This window comes from Myotis nattereri (assembly GCF_964212035.1).
Source record: "Myotis nattereri genome assembly, chromosome: 2".
Taxonomy (NCBI): Eukaryota; Metazoa; Chordata; class Mammalia; order Chiroptera; family Vespertilionidae; genus Myotis; species Myotis nattereri.
In genome coordinates this window covers 158,256,922-158,275,435 of record NC_138076.1, presented here as the reverse complement: position 1 = coordinate 158,275,435, position 18,514 = coordinate 158,256,922, and the positions used below count along the sequence as shown (strand labels likewise).

The following is an 18,514-nucleotide window of genomic DNA, read 5'->3' as shown; positions in this document are numbered from 1 at the left end:
AGGCTGGGCCCACTGCCCACTGCATTCACCAAACACTCTCTGTGTTGAAATGCACAAATGGGTCAACTCCAAAGACCCACCAGGAAGTGTAGGCTGAAGAACAAGGATCTTTGTATGAGAGGCCAGTTCTGTTATGGTGACAAAGATTCTCTTTACATTACCACTTACAGGTTACTTGACTCATAAGGGCCCGAACTGTCCTGCTGTATAATTTTATTGAAGTTCTCATTATTCAAGTTAACCATTTTCAATACACAAATAAAACTGCTCGTAATTATGCTTTTTAAAAAACCAGCATGTATAGAATAGTCCCTATGATGCGCACTGTGCTAAGTGGCTTGCGTATATTACATTTATTCCTCAGAGCAACCCAAAAGATGGCATTGCTACCTTGGCCAGCAGGAGGGAAAGGGCAATACGATTTGAACCCAATTATTTTCAATTTCCAAACCTATGCTTAATTGCTAGCCTAATTCTGCCACCCACAACTCGCTACTGTAAAGATGGTTTAAGTGTTTAGACAAGATGTTCTTGCTAAAACAAACAAACACTTGAGGCAGAACATTTATACAATGAGCAAATATTCTGGGCGGATTTTATTTTTAACTGGTACTTACAAGCAGTTTGAATTAAAGTGCTCTCCACAATGATTACTACTCTGTTTTTCTTTACAAGGGTCAGAGTATACAAACAGGATTTTGAATGAGACAAGTGGCCACAGAAGACAGAATGAAGGTACCAAACACAGGCAGAGAAAAAAGGCTTGGAGAGTCAAGGAGGTTTAGCAAATTGAAGCAGAGGTTAATACTCCACTAATTCCACTTTCCCAGAAATGGAATGGGTCGGATGACAAACCCTTTTGGCTGGTTTCCCTTTGAAAATAACTTGTTTCAGTAAGCCCGGCAATACTGGTTTGGCCTTCCAAATTCTGCTTTGCACAATCATTCCACCACAGCCTGAGCTGCTACCCTGTCAGTATGGCTAGCCACCCAAATCTCCCACAAGCTAACAGGTAAACCAGGCCATGACAGCAAGATGGCCCAGAGAAAACAGCGCAGCCTCCACTCTCAACACGGGAGAAACAAGAGCACCAACCAAATGTATATTTTAAATTAAAACTTCTTTTGTCTAAGTTAACAGATATTAAAACTTCTGGCTATAAGCATGCCTTAGCAGTGAGAGTGGACATATCTAGATTACTCTGTACTTTTACTGTCCAAGTATAAAACATATACTTATGGTTATAAGCAGCTGGTTGGTTCAGTGCTCATGCAAGTTTTGACTCCTATCATGGTTGGCTAGCCATTCTCCTTAAGCTGAAAACAGGTTAGCCCCTAAATGCCATGTCAAAATTGTGTGCTGGGTGATAATGAGAATGACCGGTGGCAGAGGCTATGAAGGCAAGAGCTTGTATGATGCAGGGACACTGTGAAGGCAGAGGCAGCCCTGGTTTGAGTCCTGGATCTATCCGCTGCTAACTACTGGGTTAGTGGCAAGAGAACAAGAAAAAGGGCAATAAAGGGGGGGAAAGAGGTTGTACGTTTTATAATTAAACAACAGCAGTTGTACATTTTATACTTAAACAACAAACCAACAAAAACTCTCAAAGTAATGTTAATACCCTCCAAATGTCACTCTCAAGAACTGTGGGGATTGTTTTTTCTAATATCCAAGTCACCTTCCTAACTGTACAATGGAAAAAACCCTCAGAATCTCCACTTCTTGGTTTAAAAATAAAGATAATAATAACTATTGCATAGTCTTCTCATAGGGTTAATGAGACAATATGCCTGGCATCATGCCCAACATGTTGTGGGTGCATAATAAATGGTAGTTTCAAAATTATGTTTTATTTGTATTTTATTTTTTCCATCACCTGTATCATTTACCTCCTCTTCCAATTCCTCCTCCTTCCCTCTCCCCCAATCACCACACTGCTGTCCATGTCCATGAGTTCTCTCTCTTTTTTCTTTCTTTTTTGCTCAATCCCTCCACCCTGCCTCATCCTCCCCTCTCTTCCCCACTCCTGAGCTGTCTGGCTGCTCTCCATCTATGAGTCTGTCTCTGTTTTGCTTGGTAGTTCAGTTTGCTCATTAAATTCCACATATGAGTGAATCATATGGCACTTGTCTTTCTCTGACTGGCTTATTTCACTTGATCTGGAGAACAGTATACTAAGTGAAATGGTAGTTTAAAATATATATAATTCACCACTTGAGAAAAATAACTAAACAAAACCCAACCTAATCTGCAGTAATGCCCCTAAATGGCAAGGAAAATATGTACTTGTATACTTCTAGACAGATACAGATAGATGGATAGACAGATAGATAAGCAGGTAGAAGGGCAGACAGAGGTAAACAGATGGGTAAATGTACTTTATGCTATGAAGAGGTTGTCAACAAGATTACATTTTAGTTTGTCTTATCTTTCCTGACACATAAGTAAATGCCCATCTTAGTCTACCAAGGATAACTAAAGTCCCGCTACTCACAGATGTTCCAACGCATCCAAACCAGTGAAGGCTTTTTTGGTAATAGATCGAATCCGGTTTCCCTGGAGGATTCTGGGGGCAAAAAAAACCCAAAACAACAAAATTTACATTGGAATAGTTAATAAAAACCATCTGGGAGTAGAATTCTCATGACAAGAACTGCTTTTGCAATCACTTGTGAGTACTTTATTTCCTTGAATTGAACAATATATTCTGTAAAAATGTATCTGTGCCATGTACTTCAGTAATATAGTTCAGCATGGTTTTCACAGCATTCAACAGAGAACCCAGCAAAAGTAGGTATTCAATAAATGACTGATGGTTACATTAAAGCAGTGATTTTCAAAGTCTCTTTAGGAATGGCGAGGCATTCCTACGGGTGGAAACTTTATTCCAAGGACACTGTCTCAGCACTTTAACAAATAAAGCAGATAACAGTGGAGACTTTCTCTTTAGCCTCCCCACAGACATTCAGGGCTATATGAAACTCAATTTGAAAACCACCGGCTTACAGTACAGAATTTGGCCACCTGCAAGGCCATTTTATGGCTACAGATAAGCATGTTTTGATCCTGGACTGCTTGGAACCTACTTCCCTATTCTCAGTAGATACTGGGTCACTTCATTTAAACATTTCTGTGAGTAGATTGCAACAGTGAAAATTTTAAACTGTTGAAACTTTTACACAATGATAATCTTTAGAGTCTAAGCCAGGGGTGGGCAAACTTTTTGACTCGAGGGCCACAGTGGGTTCTTAAACTGGACCGGAGGGCCGGAACAAAAGCATGGATGGAGTGTTTGTGTGAACTAATATAAATTCAAAGTAAACATCATTACATAAAAGGGTAGGGTCTGTTTTTTTTTTTTTTAGTTTTATTCATTTCAAACGGGCCGGATCCGGCCCGCGGGCCGTAGTTTGCCCACGGCTGGTCTAAGCACTCTCAACAATTTAAAATTCTTATCTAGATATTAAAATAAGTCACACACACCAAAGTGCTGAATAAAAACCCTTAGACCCAAGGAAGAAAGCAAACTCATACACATCTTGTATAACAGCCCTCATTCAGGGAAATGACAAAGGGTAGCAACCACATTAAGCACCTATTTCTACACTCTTTAAGCTTGTGGAACTGACTAAATGAAGACACAATGTTTACTTTAGGTCAAAGAGGGAGTCAAATCATGAGGCAAATCATACTCACAGCCGCCGCAGTTTGTCAAGCCCAGAGAAAGCACCATTCATGTCCTCAATAGTCCAGGAAATTTCATTGTTCTTCAGATCCCTAATATAAAAGAGGGATGTTGTGAAACTGGTACTAGGTGCTTAAGAGAATATGCAAGCATTCTCTTTAGGGACACACTCAGAAATCTAAGATCACCACCCAGGTGGCATGTAGTTTGTAATAAATTCCTCATTAGTTCCCCACATCATCTCCACCCCTTTCCGAACAATAGAAAATTCGCTCTCTCTCCCAACATAACTCCCACACCCTGTCCTCTTTTTACCACAGCATTTTAAGTTGTGGGGGTTTTTTTGCCCCAAATCAGGACAGCTGACTCGAGCTCTATTAATTCCTCTATCAAGATGACTAAATTCTGAAAGACTTGAATAGTCTAAAAAATACATTAAGCTTTAAAACCACTGTTCCAACCACATAAGCAGGCGCTCGCCAAAGCATACAGTCCGCCTTTCAATTATGTAAAGCTTCAAATGGTGAACAGAGCAAAGCCTCTGACAGTGCAAAAATCAAAAGCCCACTGCCCAACGTTAAAATGAACATTGGCCGAGAGTTCTCAAAGGTCAGTTAATCAACTTCTGCTTCTTTCTCTTGGACAGAGATCAAGTCTGGATATAACTGGTATGAGATCTTTGTGTTCTGGGTAATTTTTAATCTGCATTTTCTAAAGAAAAATTAGTGGATTTGAAATTGTTTCCCTCTTGAGCAGTCACCAACTTCCTGGAGATCCTGAGAAGGCTAAGTATAATCACCAAAACAAGCTGATCACTGTCCTTTTTAATCCCTTTAAGAAACACACATGGGTGAAATGGACCGATTTTAATCAAACTGATCTGGGAAAGATTAAGACACTACTTCTGAGGCCGCACACATTTCCTTCACAACAAAGGAAATCTGCTGGGAGAAAAGTGGGCACATTTAGGAACCAATTAGGTTCCTGTACAGAGAGCAAAATGTGTAACTTACAAAGTCTTTAAACTGGAAAGCCCCCGGAAGGCACAATCAGCAATGTAGCTGACTTTGTTGTTCCCGATGTGCAGTGTATTTAGCAAGCTTAGGCCCAGGAAGCTTGAATCATCTAACCTCGACAAGTGATTGAACGTTAGGTCCCTGGAAAGGAAAAAGGAACAAAAAAAAAAAACACACCTATCATAGCTTTTACTTTCTAATTCAACACAATGAATTGTTTAAAGAAACAAAACAGGTAATATTAATGTAACCACATTAATCCTTATTCTAAAACTCTGCCTCCTTAATAATCCCCAGGTAAACATTATTCCTAATCCCAGTAATTTAAGAGAAATACCTCTATTTGAAAATAGCCATCACTCACTGCTTCAGCTCATGTGCCACAGACCTGAAGCATCCGAGTGGTCTCCAACTTATCACAACAAAAAATGCGACCAGGTTGCATGTGAAAAATGCTGTCACCTGGGATACTGTTATGAAAATTTCACAGATCGGTGGTAAGAAGCTCATGCTCTGGCATGATCCCTGCTCTCAAACTTGGGGAGAATAAAAGGCAACTCACAGCTCACTGAGTTTTTGGCAGAACTCCCAGGCATCAGGGCTGATCCTGTTGATGGCATTCTGGCTGAGATGAAGTTCCTGTAGCATCAGCAAGCCATAAAGCCAGCCTTTGGTGATCTCTGTTAGGTTGTTATGGTCCAGCTGCCTACAATGACAACACGAATCAAAAGCAGGATCAAGAGTTCATTATCTAGTCTCTTCCAAGGGGACCTATGATGACAGCCTATTACATATTCCTATTGTCACTAGTTAGCTTCTGTTAAAGACCTCAGCAAAAAACAAACACACCATGTGCTTATAAATTCTCACTTTACTTGAGACAAAACTAAATTATAAATGATTGCAAATGATGAGACTTCAACATGATAGGATTTCAAATAAAAGCTGCTGAATGTTCAGTGATCACACGATCTGGATAGGAATTATGATAAACCACACTTACAAGATTTCCATGTTGCTCAGCCCCCAAAAAGCTCCATCCATAAGTCTTGTTACTCCGTTTCTTTGCATTTTCAGAGACTTCAAAGCTCCCAGCCCTTGGAACGTGAGCCCATCTACATTTTTTATCTTGTTTCGGTTCAGTTCACTGCATTAGATATTATAGTGAAATTGTTAGCTTATAGGACAAATTCTGGAGGTAGCAATAACATGTCACATTACTACAATGTAGTTACACCAGCCAGTGTTAAATTACATATTGTCTTAAATTTCTAAGTATTTTTATCCAGAAAAATGTTGATTTATTAACAGGAAGCGAATTTCCTTCTGAAATGTGTGATGTATTTTTGAAATGATAAAATACTGAAACTAGACTACACTTTTACTTCAAAACTGTTGTCCACTCAGTATAAAAGTAAACAAACTAATATTTTTTTTAATTACCTAGAAAAATGAATGTTACATTCAGACATTAGGCCTTTTCAGGAACAGGGACAAATTTATCCTGTCCAATCTGCTTACAACAGTTGGTTACTCTCGTGACCCTTCACGTTTACTGCTTTCTCTTTAAGGCCGTCGTTCTCAACCTTGGTTGCACACTGGAATCACCTGGAGAGTTTTAAAAATTACTGAGGCCTGGATCTTACCCCCAGAGGTTCTAATATAATTGGTGCAGGGTGTGGCCTGGTCACTGGGATTTTTTAAAGCTCCCCAAGTGTCTGTAATGTGCAGCCAAGGTTGAAAACCACTATTTTGTAGGAGCCTGTTCGCAGATCATTCCACCATTATTAACGAGACAGTTCTTTACAGCCACTTAAGCTATCAGAGCCTCCTGGAGTTGTCGGCATTATTCTCATAAACCACAGCTGCTGAGAGTCCCCATGATTTCTCCAGTGCCACAATGACGCCTTTGTACAGAGGCTGCTCAATGATTACACTGTTCACTCTTTTGGTAACAATCCGACATGCCTTGTCAGGCAGGAGCTTGTACGAGGTGACTTCAGGCTGTTGTGATCCGGGAATTCCAGAACTCTGGCTCTCAAAGGGAAGACAGCAACATCCCTGCTTCTAAACTCCTTCTGCCACATTGTGGCTTGTAGGGGACAGATACCAAGGGTGTAGAGGAGGTGAGGAAACATTGCCTAAGTCTTAGGTCCTAAGAGATGTTTTACTTACAGGTGTTGCAGCTGGGGCAGTTTGAACATCTTGGGTGGTATAGCTGAGATCCGGTTCCTGTTCAGCTTCAGCGCCAGGAGCGTGTTGGCCAAATTATCAAAACACCCAGGTTCCATGGACGTGATCCGGTTGCTGTTGATGTACCTGTTGAGAGTCTGAAGATGAGCTTCTCTTTCTGGTTTCTTTGGGAAGACAGAGCGCATGTATCGTCTGTGTTATAAAGAATCTCCACAGAACCTGACCACCAGCTGTGACAATGGACACTAAACAATCGCTCTGTAGGTCCTTGTGGACCAGTGCTGACTGTGATTCACACACTCTGGTGGGGAAAGAGTAACTGGAAAATCTGAAAGTTATAAAAATTTGTTAGAGATGTTTACTCACTCTTTGGATTTATGAATGTATTAATAAAACAATAATTGAACAACAGTGGTTTAAATCTGATTTCTTTTTAAAGAAGCAGTCTGTACCCCGTAAGTTTTCTAACAGTCAAGGGATGTCTAATTTTTTGTAAGAGTAAAATGAAGGTTATGGTTGTTCAGATTTAAAACAAATTATAAGTCAATAAGAAAGTTATATTTTTGATATATCAGCAGTGAAATAAGCAGTTTGTTACATCTTAAAGTTGATTTTCTTGTTATAATATGATAGTTTCACCAAAACTAAATACTTCTGCTAAAGAAATCTTAACTTACAGATATTTGAGTTGTAGAGGTGGAAATGCAGTTTTAAGCTCTGAAATATTATTGCTGCTGAGGTCCAAAGTTTCCAGGGACTGAAAGTGTTTCAGCTGTTCAGGTAATATTTCAGCAATCCTGTTTCCAGCTCTGGAATGAAGGAAAGCAAAGATAATAGGAGGGATGGTACGACAATCGGAAAGGTGAATAATATTCTCTATTCCTCACTTGCTCTCCAGAAAAAATGGAAAACTGCTCTAAACAGTACTTTTTAAAAGTTAAACAGCATCTCTCTAGTCACTTTAATTTTGAATTAAATAGTACGCTGTAACATTAGAATATAACATGAAGAACATCCCTATAAAAATATGGGCACGTTACCTAAATGCTATGCACTTCGGAGCAAAGATGGCTGCACTCTAACAGGAGGCTGAGTGCCCTTACTCCCAGCCACGGACTGGATTTACAGCTAAAATACCGCGCAGTCGGCTGGGAAAAACAAGAAAAGCACAGCTGATTGGACGTATTTTGACCGAGGAACACTGAAGACAAACAACGTAGGGAGTGCACCTATACAACAGCTCACACGGTATGGTAGGGCTGAGCCTCATAGCCTGAAAGGAGAGTCCTCCCATGAACGGGGCAACGGCAATCTAGACCCAATCACAACAGAAGAGTCCAAATAACCCACAAAAGGGACACACCTCGAGCATACAGCTCAGAAGTACAAGGAAGACACACCGCTAGGCCCCACAGGACATTCACTACAAAAGCCCACCCCACAAGACGGGGAGTCAGAGCAAACATATCTAATACATAAATGCTATGCACTTACACTGCTTTTTCTTTGTTATTTGGTTAATATCCATTCTTCCTTTTCCTTTTTATTGAACAGTATGTGAGTGCCCAGCACCGAGCTGGCAGTCCAGGCACTAATCTGCTAGCTCCCTCTTCCTTCTTCTTGATTCCTCATCTACCTGTAATTCTTCGCTTGGAAAGTACCCACACTTCAATACTCATCAGACCGGGGCTTTTTAAAAGCCATCCTAGAAAGATCTCTTTTTCTTTAAGAAATAACAAGTTTAAATACACATCCACCGTCTTCCAAACCAGTGGATGTGTTTCAGGGCTCGGAATTTGATACAGTACTACACAGGAGCATCTCAGTTTACGTAATCACTGGTAGTAATTACACTTAAAATTTTTGACATGGCCCTGGCCAGTTTGGCTCAGTGGATAGAGCGTCGGCCTGCGGACTGAAGGGGCCCGGGTTCGGTTCCAGTCAAGGGCATGCGCCTTGGCTGTGGGCACATCCCCGGTGGGGGTGTGTGGAGGGGGCAGCTGATCGATGTTTCTCATCGATGTTTCTGACTCTCTGTTCCTCTCCTTTCTCTCTGTGAAAAATCAATAAAATATATTTACAAGAAAAAGAATTTTTGACATTAAGCCCTGAATACCAAACCAGAACGTCCAACGTGGTAGCTACATGCGGCTCTTTAAATTTAAGTAAAATCCAATGTTAAAATTCAATTCCTTAGTCATCGTAGCCACATCTCAAGTCCTCAGTAGCCATGGTTGTCCGGGGGCTGTCAAACGGGACAGTACGCACACAGAACATCTCTATCACTGTGGAAAGTTCTATTGGCGAGCACTGTACTAGACTACAAATTTAAAAAAAAAAAAAGAGGCCAAGGCAAAGCTCTAAAGAGACCATCAGTACAACAGGTTCCAAGGCGAAAGTCAGCGTTAAATGGCCATGTTGCTAGAAAAGAGGAATTAAACTGAGGTGAGGGTCATCTTAATTGCTATATCAGATCTTTGTCTTTTCAGTCATTTGGCAGAGGAAATAGCACGTGAAGGTAGAAAGGTTGGGAAGGTAACAGTCTACCTACAAACAAAAGGTCTTCTCTTTACAACCCACCCAAGAACAATAAAACACTCTGAAGGCAGAACTCTGTATGCAAGACAAGTCACATGCTGGCATTTCTAAACCTAGTCTGCAGTTAACCTCTGCTTAGTGAGAAAACTTAGAAGATGTATCTCATATATGTATATTTCTTACCAACAGATATATTTCTACGGTGTTGAGTTTATTAAGCTTTTTTTTTTTTAAATATATTTTATTGATTTTTTACAGAGAGGAAGGGAGAGGGATAGAGAGTCAGAAACATCGATGAGAGAGACACATCGACCAGCTGCCTCCTGCACACCCCCCACTGGGGATATGCCTGCAACCAAGGTACACACCCTTGACCGGAATCGAACCTGGGGACCTTTCAGTCCGCAGGTGGATGCTCTATCCACTGAGCCAAACCGGTTACGGCATTAAGCTTTTTTGCATTATTATAAGTCACAGTCCTCTCAACATCTCAGAAAGCTCCTGAGGTAGGTTCAACTTGATGTATTTTCCACCAAGTCCTGTGTTGTATTTTACGTAGCCCTTACCCTGGCGGCCTTGTCTGTCATGCTGTGCACTACCCCCTCCATGCAGGGATATGTCTCTACACCTCTATCTTGGAATGTGCATGGAATCTAATCATGTTGAAGATATATTATTAGATTCCAAGCTCTACGCTAAGCATTTTTCAATATATATATTTGCCACTTAACCACAACATTTCTCTGGTAGATATTACAGTTAAAATTAGGAAATTAAAGCTTTTAATCTAATAGCGCAAGCACTCCCAAAGCACCTCACAGAGTAAACCCTTATTGGTCCCAAGGCCATCTCTGAAGGCTTGTTTCATGGCATACAGTTTCAAAGGTATTTTGACAATTAAGGCCTCATAGGGAGATGCACTAAAGAAATGCCTACTACTTCCCACCCTTGTAAAAATGCTGTCCTTCTGGTTTCAAGCTAATGTGGGGATCCACCCTGGCTCACTGAGGCACCATCACGCCACAGTAAGGAAGCCCTGGAAATGCCTCAGCTGTGTTTGCACACAAGGTAGATCAGAGCGGGGCCAGGGTTCTGCATGTGCCTCGCACCCATCACAGAAGAACTTCCTGAATGCGTGCAAACTTCAGGTGTGGCTTTCCTCACAAAAGAGAATAAGGTTGTTACGTTTTCTATGTAGACAACTAATGAAACTTCTCAAAGCCGTGCTGAAATCCTCCCTATGCCACTTTCAAGGGCTGTGGGGGAAATCTTTTTTGATCCAGGTCATCTGAGAATCCAACCCCATTGTAAAGTAATTCTATACAAGGTAACAAGGTGATGCATATGGTAAGAGCTAAACTTTTGTGATATCAGTAAGGTGAAAAACACACATACAAGGCACAAATATCAAGGCCTCAGATTCCCATAACGTCTTACAGACTTTGTTTAGAGTTAAGTCAGCCATGACCTCTGATTCTGACCATTTCCCACATCTGGATTCACCAGTGTATGAGCTCCTTGATCTAGTTGTGAGGTACAGGGCAATGCAAGTGAGACAATTAGTCAATTTCTAGGTCCCGGAGATGGATTCAGTCCAAGAGACAAGCCACAGGGCCTTAGGGTTAGTGTGTGTGGGTTAAACAAAACCACGCTTTAGGGGACAAAAATGTTCGCTTAAATACATAAGCCAACTGTTTGCATTACCAGGATGTCCTCCCACAATCAGTGGAGTAACCCTGAAGCGCCCAAGTCACCTCCCCCGCTCTCCACCTCCCTCCCGTCCCCAGCCAGTACCTCCCATTAAACTCTACATCTGGTTTTGGCCCCCAGGCTGTCTGGGGCTAGTACAGCTACACTTATATTTAACAACAACAAAAAGAAAATGCTCAGCTTTAGTTTTCTGCAATAAACGGAGCAAATTGGTTTTTTGTGGGAGGGGGCGGGGGACCCACAGGTGTCTATCCCCTTGGTCAAATAAGGCTACGAGTTAGATAACAGGCCTTACAATCTTTGGTTTATATATTCGCTTGTTTATAAGGTAATTATGAACAAGGTATTAAAACTGCCAATTACTTGAGTGACGAATAAAATTTTCCTTGCAGTGAAAGTATGCTCCAGCCAAAGCCAGCCATTTCCTGAGCTGCACACCTCCTAAACTGCAGTGTGAAAGTGCTCAGTTACAGACGGGGCGGCACAGTGCCGTCTTTGTCAGCACCGCTCCCCGGCACAAAAATCCCTCACAACTGCCAGGATAATAGTCCCTGTATCACAGAATCCGGCCTCTGTCCTCATGGAGCTGAACTGAATCCAAATACCAGTTTCACATTAGCTCTCAGACTTAACTGGCCAATAACTACCTGATATGCACCAGTTTTGTTTTTGTTTTTAAAGCCATGCTTTATATCATGAAAGGGTTTTTTTAAAAGGAGACAGCTACATTTAAAACGCTAGATTAAAAACTCTTTTTAATCACCTAAAACCCTCCATCTAAACACGTCTGATACTAGGAGTGGGCCACAATTAGCCACTTCTAGAAGACAAAGATTTCATTCAAATCCAGCGCTCATTTTTTCTCCAAATATGGATACCTACCAAAATTGATGGGCACATTAAAAGCACTGCTGTTAATGTTTTTGGCGGGAAGTATGAATTGCTTTAACAAAACAACAACAACAAAAACCAAACTGTGTGAATATCTTTTTCCATTAACTTAAGTTAATGTGGAAATGCCATCTTTGCATTGTTCAAAAACCACACTATGGTACTATAAGCATTGGAAGGTGTTTCAAACATGGTGTTTCAATCCATCTTAAAGACTACGAATATTTTGGTCTTCTCTGCTTGTTGACAGTACAAGGTGTTCCACAGGTAATCCCTGCCGAGGTCAAGCATAATCAGTCCCTTGTGGACAGACACAGACCTGGGGTCCTGGTCGGCTGGAATGCACAGGGTTCGTTCCCTCAGGCTTCTCAGAGCCACAGCAAACACAGTTCCAGGTATTTCAGCTGTGGCTTCTCAGGCCCAGCAATAAAGGCTTCATTTTTTACTAACTTCACCTTTCAGCCTACTTTGCCAAAGGCCTTTAAATGTAGAGGCAAACATGACTGACCATTTTGTAGGATGACATTTGTTCTGAGAGGGCTCAAGATCTAATAATGAAGGAGGGAGATATGGTCCCTGACCTCACAGAGCTGAAATTGCCGTGGGGTCAGGAGAAAAGGCAGGCAAACGGGAGTGGTCACGGAAGTGACAAGTGCTATGATAAGGAAGTAGTGGAGTGGAAGAGGGAAGGGCAGCCTCCTAGCAAGTGGTGGGAGGGGTGCAGGAGGTCAGCAGCACTTCCCACAGCCAGGAGCCCCCTAGTGTTCCAAGCAGAAGCAAGGGAGAGTGAGGCAAGGCTTGACTCCCTTTGAGGAAGTGAAAGAAAAAAGACAGCCTTCATGGCTGAAGTATAGTGTTCATGGGTAGAGACTGCAGACAGAGGAAGTTCAAGCGTGAGGTGCTGGCAGGAGATAACAGTAGGCCAGATGGGCATGCTGTCAGGCATGTGGCTTCTATCTGAGGATCAAGTAGGAAGAGGAGGATGGAGGCTTTCAAATGGTGGGGCGACAATCACAAGTGCATTTTAGAAAGGTTGCTCTGGCAGCACTGGGTAGGACTGGGTGGGAGGCAGGCAGCACCAGGTGCCGGAGCAGCACCAGGTGCCGGAGCACCCCCAGGTGCCGGAGCACCCCCAGGAGGTGCAGAGGACACATGACCGCACGTTGGGATGACGGTGACTGTGTGCCTAGATGTCCCCTTTGGGTTTCCCAGGGCCCAGGCTGTGCTTTTCTTCTGCCCTGACATACAAGCTTGGGTTTCCAGCTCTGTCGTCTCTGGCACTACTGGAATTCTCATTCCCTCCACAGTGCTCCGTATCGCTGATAGGGGAGGCCTTCTAATGCACAGAGCACAGACGATGGTCCTCTCTTGCTCAGGTGTGAGATGCTGACTAGAAGAGCCAGTATGGACATTTTAGTGTGCCTATAGTCCAGTGATGGCGAACCTATGACACGCGTGTCAGAGGTGACACGTGAACTCGTTTTTTTGGTTGATTTTTCTTTGTTAAATGGCATTTAAATATATAAAATAAATATTAAAAATATAAGTCTTTGTTTTACTATGGCTGCAAAGATAAAAAAATTTCTATATGTGACACCGCCCCAGAGTTAAGTTAGGGTTTTTCAAAATGCTGACACGCCGAGCTCAAAAGGTTCGCCATCACTGCTATGGTCACTAGGGAAATAGAGAAATGTATTCTTCTCATATATAAGAAATGCGCTTATTTGTTCTGATACTGTGAACACCTCCACTAAATGTAAATCCGGACTAAGTTAATAACAGTAAAATATAACTCATGAGGTTAGTGACATAACCACTCAGTATGATGATGACTGGCTTTACTTTTTGACTCACTGTGACCTCCAGAAAGCATAAGCGTCTCAGAAGAACCTCATGTACTCATAGGTGGATATAGATGCTGTTAGTTTATTTCCAGAGTTTGAAAGGAGAGTCACAGAGTGAAATATTCTTTGTTAGCGAGGAACCGGAATATCAGGTTTTTTCACACTGGAATTCCTGAACCAATTAAACTGTAACTTCTTGGTGAATAAGAAGTGTCTGTCAATCGTTCCAACTGTCTCCAACAGGAAGCTTAAGGCTTTGCAGCTGGGAGGTGTAAAGATGTGCAATCTTGGCTATTTAGAGAAGGTATGTGCGTGTGGCACTTTCCTTACAGAGAGGGTGTGCTCAGTGAAATTTAATTTGAAACTATGTTTTTATATGTTGCAATGCCCTCTTTTCTTAGAATGCATTTCTCCAACCCCATCCCTTAAGTCCAATTCAGTTATTGCAACTGACAAATTGCTGAATCCGTGGTCATTCCATACAACCACAGAGCAAGTATATTAACTGTATCGACTGGGAGAGTCGGCCTGGCCCCAAGGAAATTCTGATTTCTATACATAACTTGCAAGCAACCAGTTTAACATCATTTATAAAGGAATTACAAGTTGTTAAAGAAAACACTACATTTTGCAAACACTTTAAAGGGCACTGATACTTCCAACAATAACTCCCTCTCCCTCACCCCCCCCCCCCAGCCCGCCCCACAAAAAGAAAGCTTCCTTGGAAACTATCTTGGCTAGAATACTAACACCCCATAATATTAGGTTTCTTTAAACAGAGAGACTTGCCAAGCAAAGAACCTCTTCCATGCAGATAAAAATAAACTCTCTCTGCTCATCTTTTTTCTAAAAAAGTAATTAAGTTTCATTAAAAGAACACGTTTAGACTGGTCCACTGGTACTGTGGCATCAAAGAATAAAGCCAAATGAGGCAGCTTTAGCAAGGAGAAAGATTCTGGATTAAGAATTAATGATACTAAGCAGCAAATGAGCCACTGTGAGGGGCAAAGAGTCAGTTCTCTCAGCTAAAAGCCAGGTCAATATAAAATATAATTATCTTTTGGACCATGAACATCATAATGATGGCCACAATGTCTTAATAAAATAATCAGGGCCCTATTAATAAGGCAGTTATAACACATGTTAAAAATGAAAAAAGAAATGAGTCAAAAAGTCATTCACACCAGATACAAAACAACTCTTTTTGATCCCCAAGTGTAAATTCAATTTAGTCCTTTATATAAACAAATTTAAGAGCAAGTTTTTCCATTTAGGATGCTAAAGAAGATACTTACTGAACAATTATTGTAATCTGAAACGATTTAATTACATGCAATAAAAATTAACTCTAGTGACGTTTAAAATTTCCCCCGTCTTTTGAGGCAGAGGTGCTCCCTAGCCATTTCCACGTGCCAGACCACTGTTACGGGGCAGCTGGGAGTCTGAGTCTTCCCGTTAGCTTGTGATTTACTTGTGAGTGGAGAGAACTTCTGATTCATTTCTGGTTCCACCACGTCGGGACTAAATGAATGGGTTCAAGACCCTGAAGAGACTGGCCATGATTAGTCCAGAAACTCTAGTCTAGATCAAAGTTCAGAGTAGCCCCTAAGGATTTATGTACCTTGAGGTTCTACATGCACATGTACGTCCGAAAATGTTACGGCCACTATAGCCATCACCCAGCAAAAGGAAACAAACCTCTGATCCTATACACTAACCAACCTTTTAAATTGTAGGAGCTCCTTTTTTATTATTGTTTTTTTTAATTAAAAATCTTTTTTTAAAAGAATATATTTTATTGATTTTTTACAGAGAGGAAGGGAGAGAGAGAAGTTAGAACATCGATGAGAGAGAAACATCGATCAGCTGCCTCCTGCACATCTCCCACAGGGGATGTGCCCGCAACCCAGGCACATGCCCTTGACCGGAATCGAACCTGGGACCCTTCAGTCCGCAAGCCGACGCTCTATCCACTGAGCCAAACCAGTTTCGGCCTATTATCGTTTTTTTTAAGTAGGGTCTCTTTGAAGCAACAATTCAGACCACAGTTCCCCAGCAAGGGGGCGCTGATTCTGTTCTGATTCACTACACTTTGATTTTCTCACCTGTCAACAAGAGGAAAAGAATGATCTCTTCCAGCTCGAAGAAGCTGAGATTCTGGGTGTGGATGGCAAACACTGGAAGTGACAAGGTTTGCTGCAGAGGCGTCACACAATCATGCCGAAGCTGCAGCCTTTTAGAGAACCCGGGCTCACTTTGGGGGCTCCACATCTTTACTCTGTTGGAGTCCCACTGTCTGGCTACTCAGCTTTCCTTGGTTTACTCCCTCATTTCCCTGGGGCAGAGCACAGCCTCCATTAGCTTTCCAAGAAACCATGCGTAGGTGTGTAGGTGTGTGTGTGTGTGTGTGTGTGTGTGCGTGTGTGTGCGCGCATGTTTCATGTGTGGAATATCTTCACAGGATTGACAGTTTGGGTGTGTACAGAGTTTATATTAGACACCCTTTCCCCTTAGGATTTGAAGACAATGTTTTGCTCTATTATTGCCCTTACTACATAGCTGGGAGTCTGAGGAGCCCGAGGCGGTTCTGATTCTCTATCCCAGTGTTTCTTCAACTTCAGCGGGCATCGGAATTATGGGACAGGGACTTCCTGAAGCAAGACTGGTGAGCCCCCCTGCAGGGTTTCTCTTTAGGCAGTCTGGGTGGGGCCTGGGGATCTGCATTTTGCCAGGTTCCCGCAGGATGATGGTATTGCTAGGAGCACCCTTGGGGGAACCACTGGCGATCCTTATAACTGATCTGCTCCCCCGCCCCCCTCCTCTCAGGGCTTCTCTTTACCTCTGGTATTCTGCAAATGCACAGTAATGTCCCTTAACGTAGGTTTTGTTTTTTTCTTGTTTGCTGGCGCACTTTCAACCTACAAATGTGTTTCTCAGTTCTGGGGAATTTTTTGGTATCTTTGATAATTCTCCCCCTCCTATGTACACAGACCTCCCTTGTGGCATACCAATTAGATAGGTATTAGACTTCCCAGTGGATCTCCCCATTTCATTTTTATCTCCCCTCTTCCATCCCTTTGTCTTTTGGTTCTTCTTTTTGAGAATTTTTCAACTTTTTTCCAACCCTTCTATTACCTTTTAATAGTGTCTGTTATTGTATTTTTAATGGCCGAATTCCTCCTTATTTTCATTATTATTATTATTATTATTTACCATTCTTTTTTGTTTTCGGCCACGGTCTAGAGCGTCAGTTCCGAGACCAAAGACAAACAAGGCACAGTTCCTGTAGTCGCGACCTGATGGGAAAGGCAGCCACGAGCCACCGACAAAGGCGAGTCCACGTGGCGTGGGACGTGCACTAACAGGTTTGCACCTGCCCACCAGCACTGCCCCACCCTTCTTCCCAGTCCGGTCCCCTCGCCACCTTTCAGATCTCATAGGACCCCTGCACCTCCCCGCTTGCCCGCCCCATTGCTCTCCCTTCCTCTCAGGACCCTGAACCCTTCTCCTATTTACCATTCTTTTATCTCCAGAGATATTAGATTGTTTTGAAGTTCCCTTCTCCTTCCATCAGGTATCCTTCTCCCGTTCCTTTTGGACTCTGACTTCATTGTTAGAAACTTCCTCAAAAGTCTGGGGATCACTGGCTACCCGTTCGTCTTTAATAAAAAGCAGCACTGAAAAGCTTATTAAGGGCTGTGAGAATGGACCTGTTGACTGTGAGTCCCAGTCATCTCCACATCTTATTGCTCAAATTCTGCAATTTCAAGTCTAGGGCCTGGGAGGGCGAACAGGAAAATAAGCTGAAGGGAGGGGGTGTCAGTACTCTCAGTACTCAGATTTTACTTCATTTCACTGGTTGCAGAATCGGCTGCCCTCAGCCCCCACCCCTTGCCCAGCTGGGCCTATGTCCCAAATTACTGAGATATTCTGTTTCAGATCTCCAGAGAGTAAATTTCCAATCTTCTGTCTATACCAGGGGAGGGGCAGTCACTGGGCTTTGAATTTTAGAGGAGGAACCCGGAGGTCTTACTGCTTCTTATAAAAGAGGCTTAACCAATCCCCCATTTCTAGTCTTACTCTGTACCCCACCTTTACAGGTCTTGAGTTCCTGAACTATTCTGAGGTTCTGCAGCCAAAAGTAAAAAATAAAAAAAAATAAATGTTTGCTCCTTTTGGGATCCACTCCAGCTTCTCTCTGAAGTCAGGTACAGTTTGCCTGTTTGCTTGCAAAATTTTTGTGGTGTCTTTCATTTGAACTGTCTCCTATTCTCTCTTTGTTCCCATCAATGTGCACCCCTTTAATTTCATTTTAAGGGAATTTAGGAAGTTGCAGAGTTAAATGAATGCATTCAGTCCACCATCTGTATTAAAAGCGGTACAGAGTGAACAGTCAAGGGTAGGTGCCGCAGAATAATAGTATCATTCATCTAATAGATGACTCGCGATCCCAAACCTCTCAACGTGCTAAAATGATGGTCTAGAAGCAACCAGAGGAATTAAGCTGGGATAAGGCAGTGTTTTGGATTTTTAATCCATCATTTAAAAAGGCCAATCTGAAAGCAATGTAATGAAAGTGACAATAGGCTTGGGGATGCCAGCTGATGACAACTCCATCTGAGACAATGCTACGACAC

The 18,514-nt window shown here is 42.2% G+C and overlaps 1 protein-coding gene across 1 annotated transcript in view; it reads right to left on the bottom strand.

Moving 5' to 3' along the window:
* The window catches only part of LRIG3 (leucine rich repeats and immunoglobulin like domains 3), a 49,516-nt gene that overhangs the window by 12,337 nt on the left and 18,665 nt on the right, over positions 1-18,514 (bottom strand). Inside the window, exons 4-10 of the mRNA XM_081084896.1 lie at positions 7,572-7,703; positions 6,877-7,020; positions 5,705-5,848; positions 5,264-5,407; positions 4,699-4,842; positions 3,697-3,777; positions 2,495-2,566 (exon numbers count right to left, since the gene is read on the bottom strand). Coding sequence (XP_080941022.1) covers positions 2,495-2,566; positions 3,697-3,777; positions 4,699-4,842; positions 5,264-5,407; positions 5,705-5,848; positions 6,877-7,020; positions 7,572-7,703 — 861 coding nt within the window. The remainder of the gene's footprint in view (positions 1-2,494; positions 2,567-3,696; positions 3,778-4,698; positions 4,843-5,263; positions 5,408-5,704; positions 5,849-6,876; positions 7,021-7,571; positions 7,704-18,514) is intronic.